Below are 19,675 nucleotides of genomic sequence, written 5' to 3' on the forward strand. Positions count from 1 at the left end.
GGGCAATGCTAGCGAGGGTGGGCAATGCTAGCGAGGGTTGGCAATGCTAGCGAGGGTTGGCAATGCTAGCGAGGGTTGGCAATGCTAGCGAGGGTTGGCAATGCTAGCGAGGGTTAGCAATGCTAGTGAGTGTAAAGGATAAACAAGTACAGCAGTGACACTTCTGACACAGTCCAAATGAGCACTACTCACACAGTCCAAATGAGAAACGACAACAAAACAACTTAACCAACAAGTGACATTTTATTGTCCAACAATATCCCAGTTCCGGGTATGCTGGAGCATGAGAACTTCCAGGGAGTTCTGGGGTCTAAACCCACGGGCCTACGGAAGAGGACGTCCAGTTGCCCCGGAGAGGCTGTTTACACCGTGGACAGCATCCTACAGCAACTCAGTCTCTTCCACGCTACCATGATTCAGCATGACGTCGACCCCGAGCTCATCAAGCAGGTGTGTGTGTTGAGGAGTAAACTCTTGAGACAAATCTAGATGTGGTGTTCCATACGCATGGATTGTTGAACCTCTGTTCTTTCTAGTTGATATGTTATCTCCCAGTGGGGAGGAAGCAGTTCTAGTTGATATGTTATCTCAAAGGGGGGGAGGCCGGAGTTCTAGTTGATATGTTATCTCCCAGGGGAGGAGGCAGCAGTTCTAGTTGATATGTTATCTCCCAGGGGGGAGGCTGGAGTTCTAGTTGATATGTTATCTCCCAGGGGGGGAGGCAGCAGTTCTAGTTGATATGTTATCTCAGGGGTGAGGCAAGTTGATATGTTATCTCCCAGGGGGGAGGCAGCAGTTCTAGTTGATTCTTGCAGCAGTTCTAGTTGATATGTTATCTCCCAGGGGAGGAGGCAGCAGTTCTAGTTGATATGCTTTATGTTATCTCCCAGGGGGGGAGGCAGCAGTTCTAGTTGATATGTTATCTCCCAGGGGGTGAGGCAGCAGTTCTAGTTGATATGTTATCTCCCAGGGGGGGAGGCAGCAGTTCTAGTTGATATGCTGTATGCTATATGTTATCTCCCAGGGGGTGAGGCAGCAGTTCTACATCATCTGTTCTGTCACTCTCAACAACCTGCTGCTGAGGAAGGACATGTGCTCCTGGAGTAAAGGACTGCAGATCAGGTACAGTCCTTTTTACATGTTTTCACCCAAAAATATTTCTATAGAAGCTAAAAGGGTATAGGCCTCAAGAATGATACCTGGGAAAACACTCGTTGTACACTGTTTAAAAATGTAAAATAAGATTTACTTGTTAGAGGACTGACTGTTTGTTCTGACATGGTGTATTTTGAAACATGAATCTGTTTGTCACAAAGTGGCTGTCTATCCTCTGTACTGTACTGGGGTTTTTGATAACTGTAAAAAGGTCTTTTATAAACACCGTACATTGGGATTGATTGGTTTCTCTCTAGGCACAACAAGTGACAGCTGGAGGAGGGGGCAGACTGTGGAGCTAACTGGGTGGGGGGGGGGCTGTCAGACTGTGGAGCTAACTGGGTGGGGGGCTGTCAGACTGTGGAGCTAACTGGGTGGGGGGCTGTCAGACTGTGGAGATAACTGTGGAGATAACTGGGTGGGCTAACTGGGGGGGCTGACTGTGGAGCTCTCTCAGGTATAATGTGGCAGCTGGAGGAGAGGGCTGTCAGACTGTGGAGCTAACTGGGTGGGGGGGGGCTGTCAGACTGTGGAGCTAACTGGGTGGGGGGCTGTCAGACTGTGGAGATAACTGGGTGGGGGGGGGCTGTCAGACTGGAGCTAACTGGGTGTGGAGCTAACTGGGTGGGGGGGGTGCTGTCAGACTGTGGAGCTAACTGGGTGCTGGCAGACTGGAGGGGGCTGTCAGACTGTGGAGCTAACTGGGTGGGGGGGGGGGGGCTGGAGTAACTGGGTGGGGGGCTATCAGACTGGAGCTAACTGGGTGGGGGGCTGTCAGACTGTGGAGCTAACTGGGTGTCAAGGGGGTGGGGGGGGGCTGTCAGACTGTGGAGCTAACTGGGTGGGGGGGTGGGGGGGGGCTGTCAGACTGGAGCTAACTGGGTCAGAATGGGGGGGGGGCTGTCAGACTGTGGAGCTAACTGGGTGGGGGGGGCTGTCAGACTGTGGAGCTAACTGGGTGGGGGGGGGGACTGTCAGACTGTGGAGCTAACTGGGGGGCTGTCAGACTGTGGAGGGGGGGGGCTGTCAGACTGTGGAGCTAACTGGGGGGGGGGCTGTCAGACTGTGGAGCTAACTGGGGGGTGGGGGGCTGTCAGACTGTGGAGCTAACTGTGGGGGGGGGGGCTGTCAGACTGTGGAGCTAACTGGGTGGGGGGGGCTGTCAGACTGTGGAGCTAACTGGGTGGGGGGGGGCTGTCAGACTGTGGAGCTAACTGGGTGGGGGGGGGCTGTCAGACTGTGGAGCTAACTGGGTGGGGGGGGGCTGTCAGACTGTGGAGCTAACTGGGTGGGGGGGGGGGCTGTCAGACTGTGGAGCTAACTGGGTGGGGGGGGGGACTGTCAGACTGTGGAGCTAACTGGGTGGGGGGGGGGCTGTCAGACTGGAGGTGGGGGGGGACTGTCAGACTGTGGAGCTAACTGGGTGGGGGATGGGGGGGGGGGGTCAGACTGTCAGACTGTGGAGCTAACTGGGTGGGGGGGCTGTCAGACTGTGGAGACTGTCAGACTGTGGAGCTAACTGGGTGGGGGGGACGGGGGACTGTCAGACTGTGGAGCTAACTGGGTGGGGGGACGGGGGACTGTCAGACTGTGGAGCTAACTGGGTGGGGGGACGGGGGACTGTCAGACTGTGGAGCTAACTGGGGGGGGGGTGGGGGGGGCTGTCAGACTGGAGCTAACTGGGTGGGGGGACTGTCAGACTGTGGAGCTAACTGGGTGGGGGGGGGGGGGCTGTCAGACTGTGGAGCTAACTGGGTGGGGGTGGGGGGGGCTGTCAGACTGTGGAGATAACTGGGTGGGGGGCTGTCAGACTGTGGAGCTAACTGGGTGGGGGGTGTCTCTCTAGGTATAATGTGTGGCAGCTGGAGGAGTGGCTGGAGGAGAAGGGGCTGCCAGACTGTGGAGCTAAAGAGATGCTGGAGCCGCTGATCTAAAGAGATGCTGGAGGCTGATCCAGGCCGCTCAGTTACTACAGGTCAAGAAGAAGACTGACGAAGACGCCCAGGCTCTCTGCACCATGTGCTCTGCCCTCACCACTCTACAGGTACGGTCATCTAGGTGCCATTCGAGTATACATAGCCTGGTTCCAGATCTGTTTGTACTGGGATTTCCGAAAATCAGACTGGATTTGGCTATACAGCACAAACAGATCTGAGATCAGGCTACAGTATACAGAGTAGTAGTAGTAACTGGCAATATTTCTTCCTTTAAAAAAATAAATAATTTTGTGCCATGTGATCTCGTCTATTGATCATTTCTCATGATTTAGTTCATTTCTGTTTGTTTCCCTCGTCAGATTGTGAAAGTGCTAACCCTGTACACCCCAGTGATTGAATTTGAGGAACGGGTTTCAATATCCTTCATTAGAACCATACAGGTAAGGAGCTTGTCTGTGTGTACTTTGCTCTCTTGCATCTCCTTTTTTATATATATATTGTCCCTACGTCATTAAGTTGTTCTCTCTCTGTCTCTCTGTCTCTCTCTACTCTCTCTTTCTCTCTACTCTCTCTCTCTACTCTCTCTCTCTCTTTCTTCTCTCTACTCTCTCTCTTTCTCCTCTGTCCCTCTCTCTCCCTCTCTTTCTCCTCTGTCCCTCTCTCTCCCTCTCTCTCTCCCCCCTCTCTCTCCCCTCTCTCTCTCTCCCCCTCTCTCTCTCTTCTCTCTTCTCTCTCCCTCTCTCCTTCTCTAACTCTCTTTCTCTCTCTTTCTCTACTCTCTACTCTCTACTCTCTACTCTCTACTCTTTCTCTTTCTCCTCTGTCCCTCTCTCTCCCCTCTCTTCTCTCTGTCACCTCCAGGCCCTGTTGAAAGGCCGTGTTGAGTCACCGCTGCTACTTATGGACACCAAGAAGATATTCTCTGTGACATTTCCCTTCACCCACTCCCCTCTGGCTTTGGAGACCATTCAGATCCCTAGCAGTCTGAATCTAGGATTCCTCACACGGGTCTAACCCTGACCCCCCCCTCTAGCTTTAAAAAATAATAATAATAATAAAAATGTATCCTTCCGTCATTCCTTCGATCCTTCCTCCTTGAAGTCATCTCTGATTTACACATAGTTGGACAGGTTTGATGACTTCAAAGGAAGGAAGGGAGGAAGAAATTTGAACGGCGCCCAGGAATTCTCCCCAATGGTGCCTGAGGGAACTACATGATTCACCAAAGATGCCTGACCATTCATGTTTTACAAATGCCTTGGAAAAAGTCAGTCCGTTTTTTATAATGTCCTGACCACATACAATTAGAAACAAGGAACATTTGGAGACCCTTTGTAATGATATGATGTATTTGGCAAGAGATAAATTATATTATAATACATAATACATCTTTTAGCAATAGTTACGGTATACTCTGTTTCCTCTATATGTTCGCCACTGTCAAATCGTGGAATCGTTTTCAGGATGGCAAAACATTTTGTCAGCGTAAACTTAAACAAGATATAAAGTATGTAGAAAAGATAATGACGCGATATATATATATTTTTTTAAATACGATCATCCTCGAGAACTAGCAATCAAGATGAGAACTAGATACAGTCAGAGAGAATCTAAAATTCCCCAAAATATCATGTCATGTGACCCTCCCATTGATTTTGTTATAAATGTTTGAGTTACTCACATGGCATAAGAACAAGGCATAAGCCATGGCAACAAAATGTTTATAATTCCAGCAAATTCGTTTTTTTAAAACTCAGAATTCTCTCAGCCTCATGACAACATGTGTGGAATTGCAGGAAAAAAAAATAGCTTTAAAGCTGTAAAAGGTTGTTCTCTTTCCCCATGGCAAAATGTGTAGAATTGTAGGAAATGTGTTTTTAAAACAGAAGAAATGTCGCTGCTGAAAAGAATCAGGCCACTGTTTACTTGTTAACGTACGAACAGGGAAATGCACTGCTTTATGTTTTACACATTAAGAAATAATAATACTGAACACACAACTACACTGAACAAAAATATAAACGCAACAATTTCAAAGATTTTACTGAGTTACAGTTCGCATGAGGAAATCAGTCAATTGAAATACATTCATTAGGTCCAAATCTATGGATTTCACATGACTGGGAATACAGATATGCATCTGTTGTTCCGATACCTTAATAAAACTGTAGGAGTGTGGATCAGAAAACCAGTCAGTATCTGGTGTGACCACCATTTGCCTCATGCAGCGCGACACATCTCCTTCACATAGAGTTGATCAGGCTGTTGATTGTGGCCTGTGGAATGTCGTCCCACTCCTCTTCGATGGCTGTGTGAAGTTGCTGGATATTGGTGGGAACTGGCACACGCATTTGTACAAGTCGATCCAGAGCATCCCAAACATGCTCAATTGGTGACATGTCTGGTGAGAGTGCAGGCCATGGAAGAACTGGGACCTTTTCACCTTCCAGGAATTGTTTCCAGATCCTTGCGACATGGGGCCATGCATTATCATGCTGAAACATGAGGTGATGGCTGCAGATGAATGGCATGACAATAGGCTTCAGGATCTCGTCATGGTGTCTCTGCATTCAAATTGTCATCGATAGAATGCAATTTTGTTCGTTGTCTGTCGCTTATGCCTCACCATACCATAACCCCACCGCCACCATGGGGCACTGTGTTTACAACGTTGACATCAGAAAACCGCTCACCCACACAACACCATATACAGTTGTGAGGCCAGTTGGATGTACTGCCAAATTCTCTAAACATATGGAGGTGGCTTATGGTAGAGAAATGAACATTCAAATCTCTGGCAACAGCTCTGGTGGACATTCCTGCAGTCAACATGCCAATTGCACGCTATCTCAACATGAGACATCTGTGGCATTGTGTTGTCTGACAAAACTGCACATTTTAGTGGCCGTTTTGTGTCCCCAGCACAAGGTGCACCTGTGTAATGATCATGTTGTTTAATCCGCTTCTTAATATGCCACATCTGTCAGGTGAATGGATTATATCAGCAACGTTAAAATGCTCACAAACAGGAATGTAAATAAATTTGAGCGCAAAATTTGAGCGAAACAAGCTTTTATTTTTTTTGTGCGAATAGAATGTTTCTGGGATCTTTTATTTCAGCTCATGAAACATGGGACCAGCACTTTACATAATGCGTTTATATTTGTGTTCAGTGTAGGTGGATGAGGGCAATGGCACGAAGAGCTGGGATGAAGGGGCAGGACTACTGGTTTTTATTCACCAAAGTAAATGTATTTCTACAAGGGTTTGTACCATATATTTGGGAGCCAACGTTAGTTGGCTTATGCTGACCTATGTAATGTAGTGGCTAGTGCTTACTACCTTTGTAATGTAGTGCTTGTTGCCTTCCCATATATCACAGTAAATATGAATATCATGAGCACCACTCCTATTGTACACTGTGTGCTGGACACCGCAACCAAAGAGCCTTGCTGTTGACTCACGCCCTCTGTGTGCCCATTGCTTCCCATAGAGATTAAATGACCATCAGGTTTTCCTAAAAGTATAAACCTGAATATCTCCTCAAATGCTTTACAGTAGTTTTAATATTGCTGGGAAAAGGCTGAGATAAATCTATAGGCTACGTTTGCTACTGTGTCCCGTTCCGTTCCTTGAGTAAACGCAAGGCGCATACCAATGGAATCACTATAGAATCACCCGCACAACTTTTTAATATTGTTCTATGGCTGAAAGAATGCCTTGTGAATAATTCCACGAGATGGTGGTTTGTTTGCTTTGTCGGCACCAGGATGTCAGCGTTTGTTTGTTACTATGCACCTAAAAGGCTTCATATTGTGGGTCAGCAGTACATAAAAGATGGTGAGGTATTTGAAATAATAAATTAAAAAAATAAATTAAAAATCTGAGTGGGGTTTGAATAGGTGATTTATAGAATGAACTGAGAAATGTATTTATTTACATGAAAAATATGTGTAGCTTCCATATAATGCTACGTGGTGGGAAAAGGCTGAGAGAAATCTATAGGCTACGTTTGCTACTGTGTCTAGTTCCATTCCTTGAGTGAACGCAAGGCGCATGCCAATGGAATCACTATAGAATCACCCGCACAACGAATAACCCGCTGAGGTGTGTATCCTGTTTCTATTGTTGTCTTTGTTCAAATGAACACACCCCTAATGTCAAGCTGCTGTCACAAGACTGATGGGCGGGACGAGGAAGGCGAAGTCCACTGCACAGGTAAAGACAAAACGCTTGGGGAAGTTGTCGACTTTTCTCGCCACTGACGGTATGGATGTTGTTGGTTAAACTCACGGATTGTTAAAACTTTACTATCATGGCTTTGTCGGAACTTTATACGAAGGTGAGAAAATAATGACAAAGAAAGTGATACATGGTTTGTTTTAAAACTCATTCAATCTTAATACGGAATCTCAATCGGTTAGTTTTAACACCTGTTGACATGTGTTTAATGACTAACATATGGTGCACACTGTCCACCTGATTACAGTTTGGGAAATGATTATGCAAATACGTTTCCAACTTTCCTTGTAGTCCATTATCAAATTGCTGTGTTACTACTAATTACATAGACTTCAATAATAAAGTAACGCATCTGTACACGTTTCTGTACTGTCATGTTTATCTACCATTCACTCATCTCCATCTTGAGAAAGTAGGCTATAATTAATTGGCTCATTCAGTACAACAGAGTGTGGATACCGGATGAAGAGCATGTCTGGAAGTCAGCAGAGATCCTGAGAGACTTCAAACCTGGAGATGATACTTTACAACTGCAGCTTGAGGATGGCACTGTAAGTACTGAAGACAGACTATGAACCAGGGGGTCTCCAATCTTTTTTTAGCATGAGATACTACAATAAAAATAAAGTTATTGGTGTACAAGAGTGTGTTCTGTCAATACACCTGGTAAAATAATGATTATTATAAACAGGGTGGTTTGAGCCCTGAATTCTGATTGGCTGAAAGCCATGATATCAGATAGTATACTAGGGGTATGCCAAAACATTTAGTTTTACGGCTCTAATGACGTTGGTAACCAGTTTAATAGCAATAAGGCTCCTTGGGGGTTTGTGCTATATGGCCAATATACCACGGCTAAGGGCTGTGTCCAGGCACTCCGTGTTGCATTGTGTCTAAGAATAGCCCTTAGCCTTGGTATATTGGCCATATACCACATCTCCGGCCTTATTGCTTAAATAAACAACTCTTAAAATCTATGATTTTAAAACTCCTGGCTCAAGATTTGTTTTTAACTCTCAAAATTTAAATTGTTCAAATAACTGGTCTGGAAGAAACACACAAAATCCAAATGTGTTAGTAAGTTCCCCTTTAATTGCGCATCTAGAGTGAGGCATGTGTCATCTAATGCTGAGCAAACACAACACTTCAAAGATATTAACAACTCAGACGCGCTCAGATTTCCTTGTACCAAATGTTTAATTCCGTCCATCCACAACCCCAGGACGTGGCTGCTCACGTTCCCGAGCTGATCCTGCCCTGCGGTTTTTCGGTTGTCATCAGGGAAAAAATCCGATAAGCAAACGTGTTTCTTGTCGGTGAGATGATTTATTAGTATGCACATTATTATGCGCAGAAGCGTTTAAAAAAAGAGACTGCGGCGCAGAATATGGACCCACAGACGTGGACAATATGGACTGCTAATGTAGAGGGAATTGGCCGTAAAAACTTAATTTTAAAAAGGATGCCGCGTTTTCTCCACAGCTCCACCAATCTGTCATAATTATGGCCAGCTAAACCCCGCCTATTTCTTCAAATTATCTTATTAATATCTGATTTTTAACCAAACCACACTGCTAAATTTAAGCCTAACCTTAAATTAGTACCAACAAACGAAATATGATGAATTTGTATGATATGGTCATATGCAAATTCAAATCCCCGAGCTGACAAGGTACAAATCTGTCGTTCTGCCCCTGAACAGGCAGTTAAACCCACTGTTTCTAGTCCGTTATTGAAAAAATGATTTGTTATTAACTGACTTGCCTAGTTAAATAAAGGTAAAATAAATAAATGGTCAGTGTTGACTTTGTGGCTGCGGTAACTAGGGACAACCTGCGTGGTGTTGTTGCTTCCCTGTTCGCCATGATTTTTTTGGAGGTCTAACATGTAGAGTCCTCATTGGCTGTCGCGTCCTAGGTCTTACTACAAGGCGCACCGCCAAAGTCAGAAAGTTATCGGGACATCCTGGTCTGGAGAGCCGAACAGTCTTCATCAGTGCGTCCTTGACCCGCTCAAACTACGCGAGTCCCGACGTACTGATCTTAGCCCAAGTTCATAGGATTTCACCCTGATCATGAAAATTCGTCAGGGACGGTGAAATCGTGTCGCTTATGCCAGGCATAATGTGCCGGTCGAGCGATGGTTTCTGTGCTACTGCGGCTCATTTCATGGCAAAGTTTACAAATAATAGATAACAATTGATATACTTCCGCCAGGTTAACCTATTTAACGTTTTAATTGAGAAGGTTTTGTGAAAAGTAGTTGTCGACCCACAAGATGGGCAATATTGCTGGAAAATTGACTGGCCGATATTGTGTTAGGGTTGGCTTTTTAAGCCATTAGTGGCTAACCAGGGGTGGTGTAATGGCTTGTGGTGACTGATACTTGTGAGATTTGTTTATGACAGTTTGCGATGGAACACGTGAAAATTGCATGTACTTTCAGAATTGTTTTGACGATGGATTGGCCTGTTGGAGAGCCCTGTTTATAACTATAGACCACAATACTCTGCACTGTATGGGCCTGTTGGAGAGCCCTGTTTCTAACTATAGACCACAAATGAACTGTACTGTATGGGCCTGTTGGAGAGCCCTGTTTATAACTATAGACCACAATACTCTGTACTGTATGGGCCTGTTGGAGAGCCCTGTTTATAACTATAGACCCACACTGTACTGTACTCTGTTTCTAACTATAGACCACTGTACTGTATGGGCCTGTTGGAGAGCTCTGTTTATAACTATAGACCACAATGAACTGTACTGTATGGGCCAATTTCAGTTTGAATGACAGTGTAATGACAGTGTAACAGTATAAATTTAGACTGTCCCCTAACTATAGCCCATACCTGTACTGGGGCTGTTAGGAGAGCCCTGTTTATAAACCAGGGACCCTCTGCACACATCAATTTCAACAGTCACCCACGAAGCATCGTTACCCATCGCTCCACGAAAAAGCCTCGGCCCTTGCAGAGCAAGGGGAACTACTACTTCAAGGTCTCAGAGCAAGTGACGTCACAGATTGAAACGCTATTTAGCGCGCACCACCGCTAACTAGCTAGCCATTTCACATCCGTTACAACAGCATACATTTGCAGCGGGTAGCCTAGTGTTTAAGAGTGCTGTGCTAGTAACCAAATGGATTCTGGTTCGAATCTCCGAGATGACGAGGGGAAACATCTGTCTCTGTGCCTTTTGAGCAAGGCACTAAAACCCTGATTTCTCCTCTCTGGCGTCTGCGAAATGACTGAAATGTAAAACAGTATTTATGGGGATCATATTTCATTTATCTCTAGCTCATTACTTTCACTCATTTACTGGGACATGTACGGCCGGGCTAGGACATGTACGGCCGGGCTAGGACATGTAAATCATACAGCATACTTTCAACGTTGAGATTCTCTATTGAGTTTTGTAGGTAGTTTTTAGTAGCTTTCTAGACCAGGACTAGGTTTACTATAATCTGTGTCCTGGAAACTGGCCACAAGAGGCTTTGAATCACCAACATCACACTGTTATTCCCCCTGTAGGAGATGCTGTACTCCCTGGACACATCCAGTCCTCAGCTCCCTCACCTCCGAAACCCTGATATCCTGGTGGGGGAGAATGACCTGACAGCTCTCAGCTACCTCCACGAACCAGCAGTTCTACACAACCTCAAAGTGCGCTTCGTGGAGTCCAAGATCATCTACACCTACTGCGGTATAGAAACACTCACACTCCCAAGTCCATCTCCACCTACTGCGGTATAGAAACACTCCCAAGTCCATCTCCACCTACTGTATAGAAACACTCCCAAGTCCATCTACACCTACTGCGGTAAAGAAACACTCCCAAGTCCATCTACACCTACTGCGGTATAGAAACACTCCCAAGTCCATCTACACCTACTGCGGTATAGAAACACTCCCAAGTCCATCTCCACCTACTGCGGTATAGAAACACTCCCAAGTCCATCTCCACCTACTGCATAGAAACACTCCCAAGTATAGAAACACTCCCAAGTCCATCTACACCTACTGCGGTATAGAAACAACACTCCCAAGTCCATCTACACCTACTGCGGTATAGAAACACTCCCAAGTCCATCTACACCTACTGCGGTATAGAAACACTCCCAAGTCCATCTACACCTACTGCGGTATAGAAACATTCCCAAGTCCATTTACAGTGCCTTGTGAAAGTATTCGGCCCCCTTGAACTTTGCGACCTTTTGCCACATTTCAGGCTTCAAACATAAAGATATAAAACTGTATTTTTTTGTGAAGAATCAACAACAAGTGGGACACAATCATGAAGTGGAACGACATTTATTGGATATTTCAAACTTTTTAACAAATCAAAAACGGAAAAATTGGGCGTGCAAAATTATTCAGCCCCTTTACTTTCAGTGCAGCAAACTCTCTCCAGAAGTTCAGTGAGGATCTCTGAATGATCCAATGTTGACCTAAATGACTAATGATGATAAATACAATCCACCTGTGTGTAATCAAGTCTCCGTATAAATGCACCTGCACTGTGATAGTCTCAGAGGTCCGTTAAAAGCGCAGAGAGCATCATGAAGAACAAGGAACACACCAGGCAGGTCCGAGATACTGTTGTGAAGAAGTTTAAAGCCGGATTTGGATACAAAAATATTTACCAAGCTTTAAACATCCCAAGGAGCACTGTGCAAGCGATAATATTGAAATGGAAGGAGTATCAGACCACTGCAAATCTACCAAGACCTGGCCGTCCCTCTAAACTTTCAGCTCATACAAGGAGAAGACTGATCAGAGATGCAGCCAAGAGGCCCATGATCACTCTGGATGAACTGCAGAGATCTACAGCTGAGGTGGGAGACTCTGTCCATAGGACAACAATCAGTCGTATATTGCACAAATCTGGCCTTTATGGAAGAGTGGCAAGAAAGCCATTTCTTAAAGATATCCATAAAAAGTGTTGTTTAAAGTTTGCCACAAGCCACCTGGGAGACACACCAAACATGTGGAAGAAGGTGCTCTGGTCAGATGAAACCAAAATTGATCTTTTTGGCAACAATGCAAAACGTTATATTTGGTGTAAAAGCAACACAGCTCATCACCCTGACCACACCATCCCCACTGTCAAACATGGTGGTGGCAGCATCATGGTTTGGGCCTGCTTTTCTTCATCAGGGACAGGGAAGATGGTTAAAATTGATGGGAAGATGGATGGAGCCAAATACAGGACCATTCTGGAAGAAAACCTGATGGAGTCTGCAAAAGACCTGAGACTGGGACGGAGATTTGTCTTCCAACAAGACAATGATCCAAAACATAAAGCAAAATCTACAATGGAATGGTTCAAAAATAAACATATCCAGGTGTTAGAATGGCCAAGTCAAAGTCCAGACCCGAATCAATCGAGAATCTGTGGAAAAAACTGAAAACTGCTGTTCACAAATGCTCTCCATCCAACCTCACTGAGCTCGAGCTGTTTTGCAAGGAGGAATGGGAAAAAATGTCAGTCTCTCGATGTGCAAAACTGATAGAGACATACCCCAAGCGACTTACAGCTGTAATCGCAGCAAAAGATGGCGCTACAAAGTATTAACTTAAGGGGGCTGAATAATTTTGCACGCCCAATTTTTCCGTTTTTGATTTGTTAAAAAGTTTGAAATATCCAATAAATGTCGTTCCACTTCATGATTGTGTCCCACTTGTTGTTGATTCTTCACAAAAAATACAGTTTTATATCTTTATGTTTGAAGCCTGAAATGTGGCAAAAGGTCGCAAAGTTCAAGGGGACCAAATACTTTCGCAAGGCACTGTACACCTACTGCGGTAAAGAAACACTCCCAAGTCCATCTACACCTACTGCGTTATAGAAACACTCCCAAGTCCATCTACACCTACTGCGTTATAGAAACACTCCCAAGTCCATCTACACCTACTGCAGTATAGAAACACTCCCAAGTCCATCTACACCTACTGCGGTATAGAAACACTCCCAAGATCATCTACACCTACTGCGGTATAGAAACACTCCCAAGTCCATCTCTACCTACTGCGGTAAAGACACACTCACACTCCCAAGATCATCTACACCTACTGCGGTATAGAAACACTCCCAAGTCCATCTACACCTACTGCGGTATAGAAACACTCCTAAGATCATCTACACCTACTGCGGTATAGAAACACTCCCAAGTCCATCTCCACCTACTGTGGTATAGAAACACTCCCAAGTCCATCTACACCTACTGCGGTATAGAAACACTCCCAAGTCGATCCCCACCTACTGCGGTATAGAAACACTCCCAAGTCCATCTCCACCTACTGCGGTATAGAAACACTCCCAAGTCCATTTTCCACCTACTGCGGTATAGAAACACTCCCAAGTCCATTTTCCACCTACTGCGGTATAGAAACACTCCCAAGTCCATCTACACCTACTGCGGTATAGAAACACTCCCAAGTCCATCTACACCTACTGCGGTATAGAAACACTCCCAAGTCCATCTCCACTTACTGCGTATAGAAACACTCCCAAGTCCATCTACACCTACTGCGGTATAGAAACACTCCCAAGTCCATCTACACCTACTGCGGTATAGAAACATTCCCAAGTCCATCTCCACTTACTGCGTATAGAAACACTCCCAAGTCCATCTACACCTACTGCGGTATAGAAACATTCCCAAGTCCATTTACAGTGCCTTGTGAAAGTATTCGGCCCCCTTGAACTTTGCGACCTTTTGCCACATTTCAGGCTTCAAACATAAAGATATAAAACTGTATTTTTTGTGAAGAATCAACAACAAGTGGGACACAATCATGAAGTGGAGCGACATTTATTGGATATTTCAAACTTTTTAACAAATCAAAAACGGAAAAATTGGGCGTGCAAAATTATTCAGCCCCTTTACTTTCAGTGCAGCAAACTCTCTCCAGAAGTTCAGTGAGGATCTCTGAATGATCCAATGTTGACCTAAATGACTAATGATGATAAATACAATCCACCTGTGTGTAATCAAGTCTCCGTATAAATGCACCTGCACTGTGATAGTCTCAGAGGTCCGTTAAAAGCGCAGAGAGCATCATGAAGAACAAGGAACACACCAGGCAGGTCCGAGATACTGTTGTGAAGAAGTTTAAAGCGGATTTGGATACAAAAATATTTACCAAGCTTTAAACATCCCAAGGAGCACTGTGCAAGCGATAATATTGAAATGGAAGGAGTATCAGACCACTGCAAATCTACCAAGACCTGGCCGTCCCTCTAAACTTTCAGCTCATACAAGGAGAAGACTGATCAGAGATGCAGCCAAGAGGCCCATGATCACTCTGGATGAACTGCAGAGATCTACAGCTGAGGTGGGAGACTCTGTCCATAGGACAACAATCAGTCGTATATTGCACAAATCTGGCCTTTATGGAAGAGTGGCAAGAAAGCCATTTCTTAAAGATATCCATAAAAAGTGTTGTTTAAAGTTTGCCACAAGCCACCTGGGAGACACACCAAACATGTGGAAGAAGGTGCTCTGGTCAGATGAAACCAAAATTGATCTTTTTGGCAACAATGCAAAACGTTATATTTGGTGTAAAAGCAACACAGCTCATCACCCTGACCACACCATCCCCACTGTCAAACATGGTGGTGGCAGCATCATGGTTTGGGCCTGCTTTTCTTCATCAGGGACAGGGAAGATGGTTAAAATTGATGGGAAGATGGATGGAGCCAAATACAGGACCATTCTGGAAGAAAACCTGATGGAGTCTGCAAAAGACCTGAGACTGGGACGGAGATTTGTCTTCCAACAAGACAATGATCCAAAACATAAAGCAAAATCTACAATGGAATGGTTCAAAAATAAACATATCCAGGTGTTAGAATGGCCAAGTCAAAGTCCAGACCCGAATCCAATCGAGAATCTGTGGAAAAAACTGAAAACTGCTGTTCACAAATGCTCTCCATCCAACCTCACTGAGCTCGAGCTGTTTTGCAAGGAGGAATGGGAAAAAATGTCAGTCTCTCGATGTGCAAAACTGATAGAGACATACCCCAAGCGACTTACAGCTGTAATCGCAGCAAAAGATGGCGCTACAAAGTATTAACTTAAGGGGGCTGAATAATTTTGCACGCCCAATTTTTCCGTTTTTGATTTGTTAAAAAAGTTTGAAATATCCAATAAATGTCGTTCCACTTCATGATTGTGTCCCACTTGTTGTTGATTCTTCACAAAAAAATACAGTTTTATATCTTTATGTTTGAAGCCTGAAATGTGGCAAAAGGTCGCAAAGTTCAAGGGGACCAAATACTTTCGCAAGGCACTGTACACCTACTGCGGTAAAGAAACACTCCCAAGTCCATCTACACCTACTGCGTTATAGAAACACTCCCAAGTCCATCTACACCTACTGCGTTATAGAAACACTCCCAAGTCCATCTACACCTACTGCAGTATAGAAACACTCCCAAGATCATCTACACCTACTGCGGTATAGAAACACTCCCAAGTCCATCTCTACCTACTGCGGTAAAGACACACTCACACTCCCAAGATCATCTACACCTACTGCGGTATAGAAACAGTCCATCACACCTCCCAAGTCCATCTCCACCTACTGCGGTATAGAAACACTCCCAAGTCCATCTCCACCTACTGTGGTATAGAAACACTCCCAAGTCCATCTACACCTACTGCGGTAAAGAAACACTCACACTCCCAAGTCCATCTACACCTACTGCGGTATAGAAACACTCCCAAGTCCATCTACACCTACTGCAGTATAGAAACACTCCCAAGTCCATCTACACCTACTGCGGTATAGAAACACTCACACTCCCAAGTCCATCTCCACCTACTGCGGTATAGAAACACTCCCAAGTCCATCTACACCTACTGCAGTATAGAAACACTCCCAAGTCCATCTACACCTACTGCGGTATAGAAACACTCACACTCCCAAGTCCATCTCCACCTACTGCGGTATAGAAACACTCACACTCCCAAGTCCATCTCCACCTACTGCGGTATAGAAACACTCCCAAGTCCATCTACACCTACTGCAGTATAGAAACACTCCCAAGTCCATCTCCACCTACTGCGGTATAGAAACACTCCCAAGTCCATCTCCACCTACTGCGGTATAGAAACACTCCCAAGTCCATCTCCACCTACTGTGGTATAGAAACACTCCCAAGTCCATCTACACCTACTGCGGTAGTAAAGGAACTACTTCCCCGGCTGTCTTACTGGGATGCCTTTTGTTTTACTGTTCCTTTATCGGCTGGATGGAAGGTGAAAGTTCATGTCTGCGTGACGAGTTGCTGCTTTATGTTTGTATAAAATGTAGGAGATGAGAAAAATAATATACACAGGGCAATACATCTCTTTTTTTATTTTTTATTTTTATTCTATATTAGAAGCTTACTATGTGAAAGCAAGTAGGACAACTCTGACTGTGCTGTGTGTCTTATTGGTTTCCTTCACTCCCTTTCAGGAATCATCCTGGTGGCCGTCAACCCCTACAAGCAGCTTCACGTCTATGGCGATGCAGTCATCCACGCCTACAGTGGACAGAACATGGGTGACATGGATCCTCACATCTTCGCTGTGGCAGAGGAGGCTTATAAACAGATGGCCAGGTAAAAGTTAGATGGGTCGTCCCCGGGAGGGGGGCCAGTTTTGTGGTAGTAATGCCGCCCCCCCGGACCAACGCTATGCTCCTGGAGACAACGGTTCAATCCCTGAGTGCCCCCTCCCAGACCAATGCTATGCTCCTGGAGACAACGGTTCAATCCCTGAGTCCCCCCCCTCCCAGACCAACGCTATGATCCTGGAGACAACGGTTCAATCCCTGAGTCCCCCCTCACAGACCAACGCTATGCTCCTGGAGACAACGGTTCAATCCCTGAGTCCCCCCCCCTACCAACATCCTATTCTATAGCCTTTAATCTATTTTTCTGTTCTACATTTTAGCCCTTTGGGCCAATCTGTCAATATAACTTCTTGGAAATGAGCTCAAATGTTAAAAAGATGTGAAATATGCGGTATTCCTACGCAAATATATACTCAGCAAAAAAAAAACGTCCTCTCACTGTCAACTGCGTTTATTTTCAGCAAACTTAACATGTGTAAATATTTGTATGAACATAACAGTATTCAACAACTGAGACATAAACTGAACAAGTTCCACAGACATGTGACTAACAGAAATGGAATAATGTGTTCTTGAACAAATGAGGGTGTCAAAATCAAAAGTAACAGTCAGTATCTGATGTGGCCACCAGCTGCGTTAAGTACTGCAGTGCATCTCCTCCTCATGGACTGCACCAGATTTGCCAGATCTTTCTGTGAGATGTTACCCCACTCTTCTACCATGGCACCTGCAAGTTCCCAGACATTTCTGGGGGGAATGGCCCTAACCCTCATCCTCCGATCCAACAGGTCCCAGACGACAATGGGATTGAGATCCGGACTCTTCGCTGGCCATGGCAGAACACTGACATTCCTGTCTTGCAGGAAATCACGCACAGAACGAGCAGTATGGCTGGTGGCATTGTCATGCTAGAGGGTCATGTCAGGAAGAGCCTGCAGGAAGGGTACCACATGAGGAAGTAGGATGTCTATTTTCCCTGTACCGCACAGAGTTGAGATTACCTGCAATGACAACCAGCTCTGTCCGATGATGCTGTGACACACAGCCCCAGACCATGACGGACCTTCCACCTTCATGATGCCATCCTGTACCTGTCCTGCAGGTGTGATGTACCGATCCTGTGCAGGTGTTGTTACACGTGGTCTGCCACTACGAGGATGATCCCTGTAGCGCTGTCTCGGGCGTCTCACAGTACGAACATTGCAATTTATTGCCCTGGTCACGTCTGCAGTCCTCATGCCTCCTTGCAGCATGCCTAAGGCACGTTCATGCAGATGAGCAGGGACCCTGGGCATCTTTCTTTTGGTGTTTTTCAGAGTCAGTAGAAAGGCCTCTTTAGTGTCCTGTGTTTTCATAACTGTGACCTTAATTGCCTACCGTCTGTAAACTGTTAGTGTCTTAACGACCGTTCCACAGGTGCATGTTCATTAATTGTTTACGGTTCATGGAACAAGCATGGGTAACTGTGTTTACAACCCTTTACAATGAAGATCTGTGAAGTTATTTTTTTAGATTTTTAGGAATTACCGTTGAAAGACAGGGTCCTGAAAAAGGGACGTTTCTATTTTCTTTTTTTTTTCATGAGATATACATTTGATTTATTTCCTTTTTTTCTCTCAGGAACAATAAGAACCAGTCTATCATAGTGAGTGGTGAGTCTGGAGCCGGCAAGACCGTGTCTGCCAGATATGCCATGAGGTACTTCGCTACGGTCAGCAAGTCCGGCAGCAAAACACACGTGGAAGACAAAGTTCTGGCATCCAACCCAATAACTGAGGTATGTTTTTAAATACATGTGTTTTAGCAGTGAATGGTCATTACATGTAGCATCACAATATGTGAATGAGTAATTTTATGTAATCTGTTTCATTTATGCTTTTAAGGCCCCCACAGTGTGATAGTCTGTAGGCAAAGCCCCCCACAGTGTGATAGTCTGTAGGCAAAGCCCCCCACAGTGTGATAGTCTGTAGGCAAAGCCCCCCACAGTGTGATAGCCTGTAGGCAAAGCCCCCCACAGTGTGATAGCCTGTAGGCAAAGGCCCCCACAGTGTGATAGCCTGTAGGCAAAGGCCCCCACAGTGTGATAGCCTGTAGGCAAAGGCCCCCACAGTGTGATAGCCTGTAGGCAAAGGCCCCCACAGTGTGATAGCCTGTAGGCAAAGGCCCCCACAGTGTGATAGCCTGTAGGCAAAGGCCCCCACAGTGTGATAGCCTGTAGGCAAAGGCCCCCACAGTGTGATAGCCTGTAGGCAAAGGCCCCCACAGTGTGATAGCCTGTAGGCAAAGTGTGATAGCCTGGCCCCCACAGTGTGATAGCCTGTAGGCAAAGGCCCCCACAGTGTGATAGCCTGTAGGCAAAGGCCCCCACAGTGTGATAGCCTGTAGGCAAAGGCCCCCACAGTGTGATAGCCTGTAGGCAAAGGCCCCCACAGTGTGATAGCCTGTAGGCAAAGGCCCCCACAGTGTGATAGCCTGTAGGCAAAGGCCCCCACAGTGTGATAGCCTGTAGGCAAAGGCCCCCACAGTGTGATAGCCTGTAGGCAAAGGCCCCCACAGTGTGATAGCCTGTAGGCAAAGGCCCCCACAGTGTGATAGCCTGTAGGCAAAGGCCCCCACAGTGTGATAGCCTGTAGGCAAAGGCCCCCACAGTGTGATAGCCTGTAGGCAAAGGCCCCCACAGTGTGATAGCCTGTAGGCAAAGGCCCCCACAGTGTGA

The 19,675-nt window shown here is 45.7% G+C and overlaps 1 protein-coding gene and 1 pseudogene across 3 annotated transcripts in view; both read left to right on the forward strand.

The window, feature by feature from the left end:
- LOC135508928 (unconventional myosin-Va-like) overlaps positions 1-6,974 on the forward strand; it is a 40,736-nt pseudogene extending 33,762 nt beyond the window's left edge.
- Positions 6,975-7,079: 105 nt separating this feature from the next.
- Positions 7,080-19,675, forward strand: part of myo5c (myosin VC) — a 69,961-nt gene continuing 57,365 nt past the window's right edge. For all 3 annotated transcript variants that reach the window (XM_064929149.1, XM_064929150.1, XM_064929151.1), the window contains exons 1-5: positions 7,080-7,434; positions 7,775-7,885; positions 10,864-11,035; positions 16,801-16,945; positions 18,580-18,736. In XM_064929149.1, coding sequence (XP_064785221.1) covers positions 7,408-7,434; positions 7,775-7,885; positions 10,864-11,035; positions 16,801-16,945; positions 18,580-18,736 — 612 coding nt within the window. In that variant the 5' untranslated portion in view covers positions 7,080-7,407. The remainder of the gene's footprint in view (positions 7,435-7,774; positions 7,886-10,863; positions 11,036-16,800; positions 16,946-18,579; positions 18,737-19,675) is intronic.

Source organism: Oncorhynchus masou, chromosome 22 (assembly GCF_036934945.1).
Source record: "Oncorhynchus masou masou isolate Uvic2021 chromosome 22, UVic_Omas_1.1, whole genome shotgun sequence".
NCBI classification, from domain to species: domain Eukaryota; kingdom Metazoa; phylum Chordata; class Actinopteri; order Salmoniformes; family Salmonidae; genus Oncorhynchus; species Oncorhynchus masou.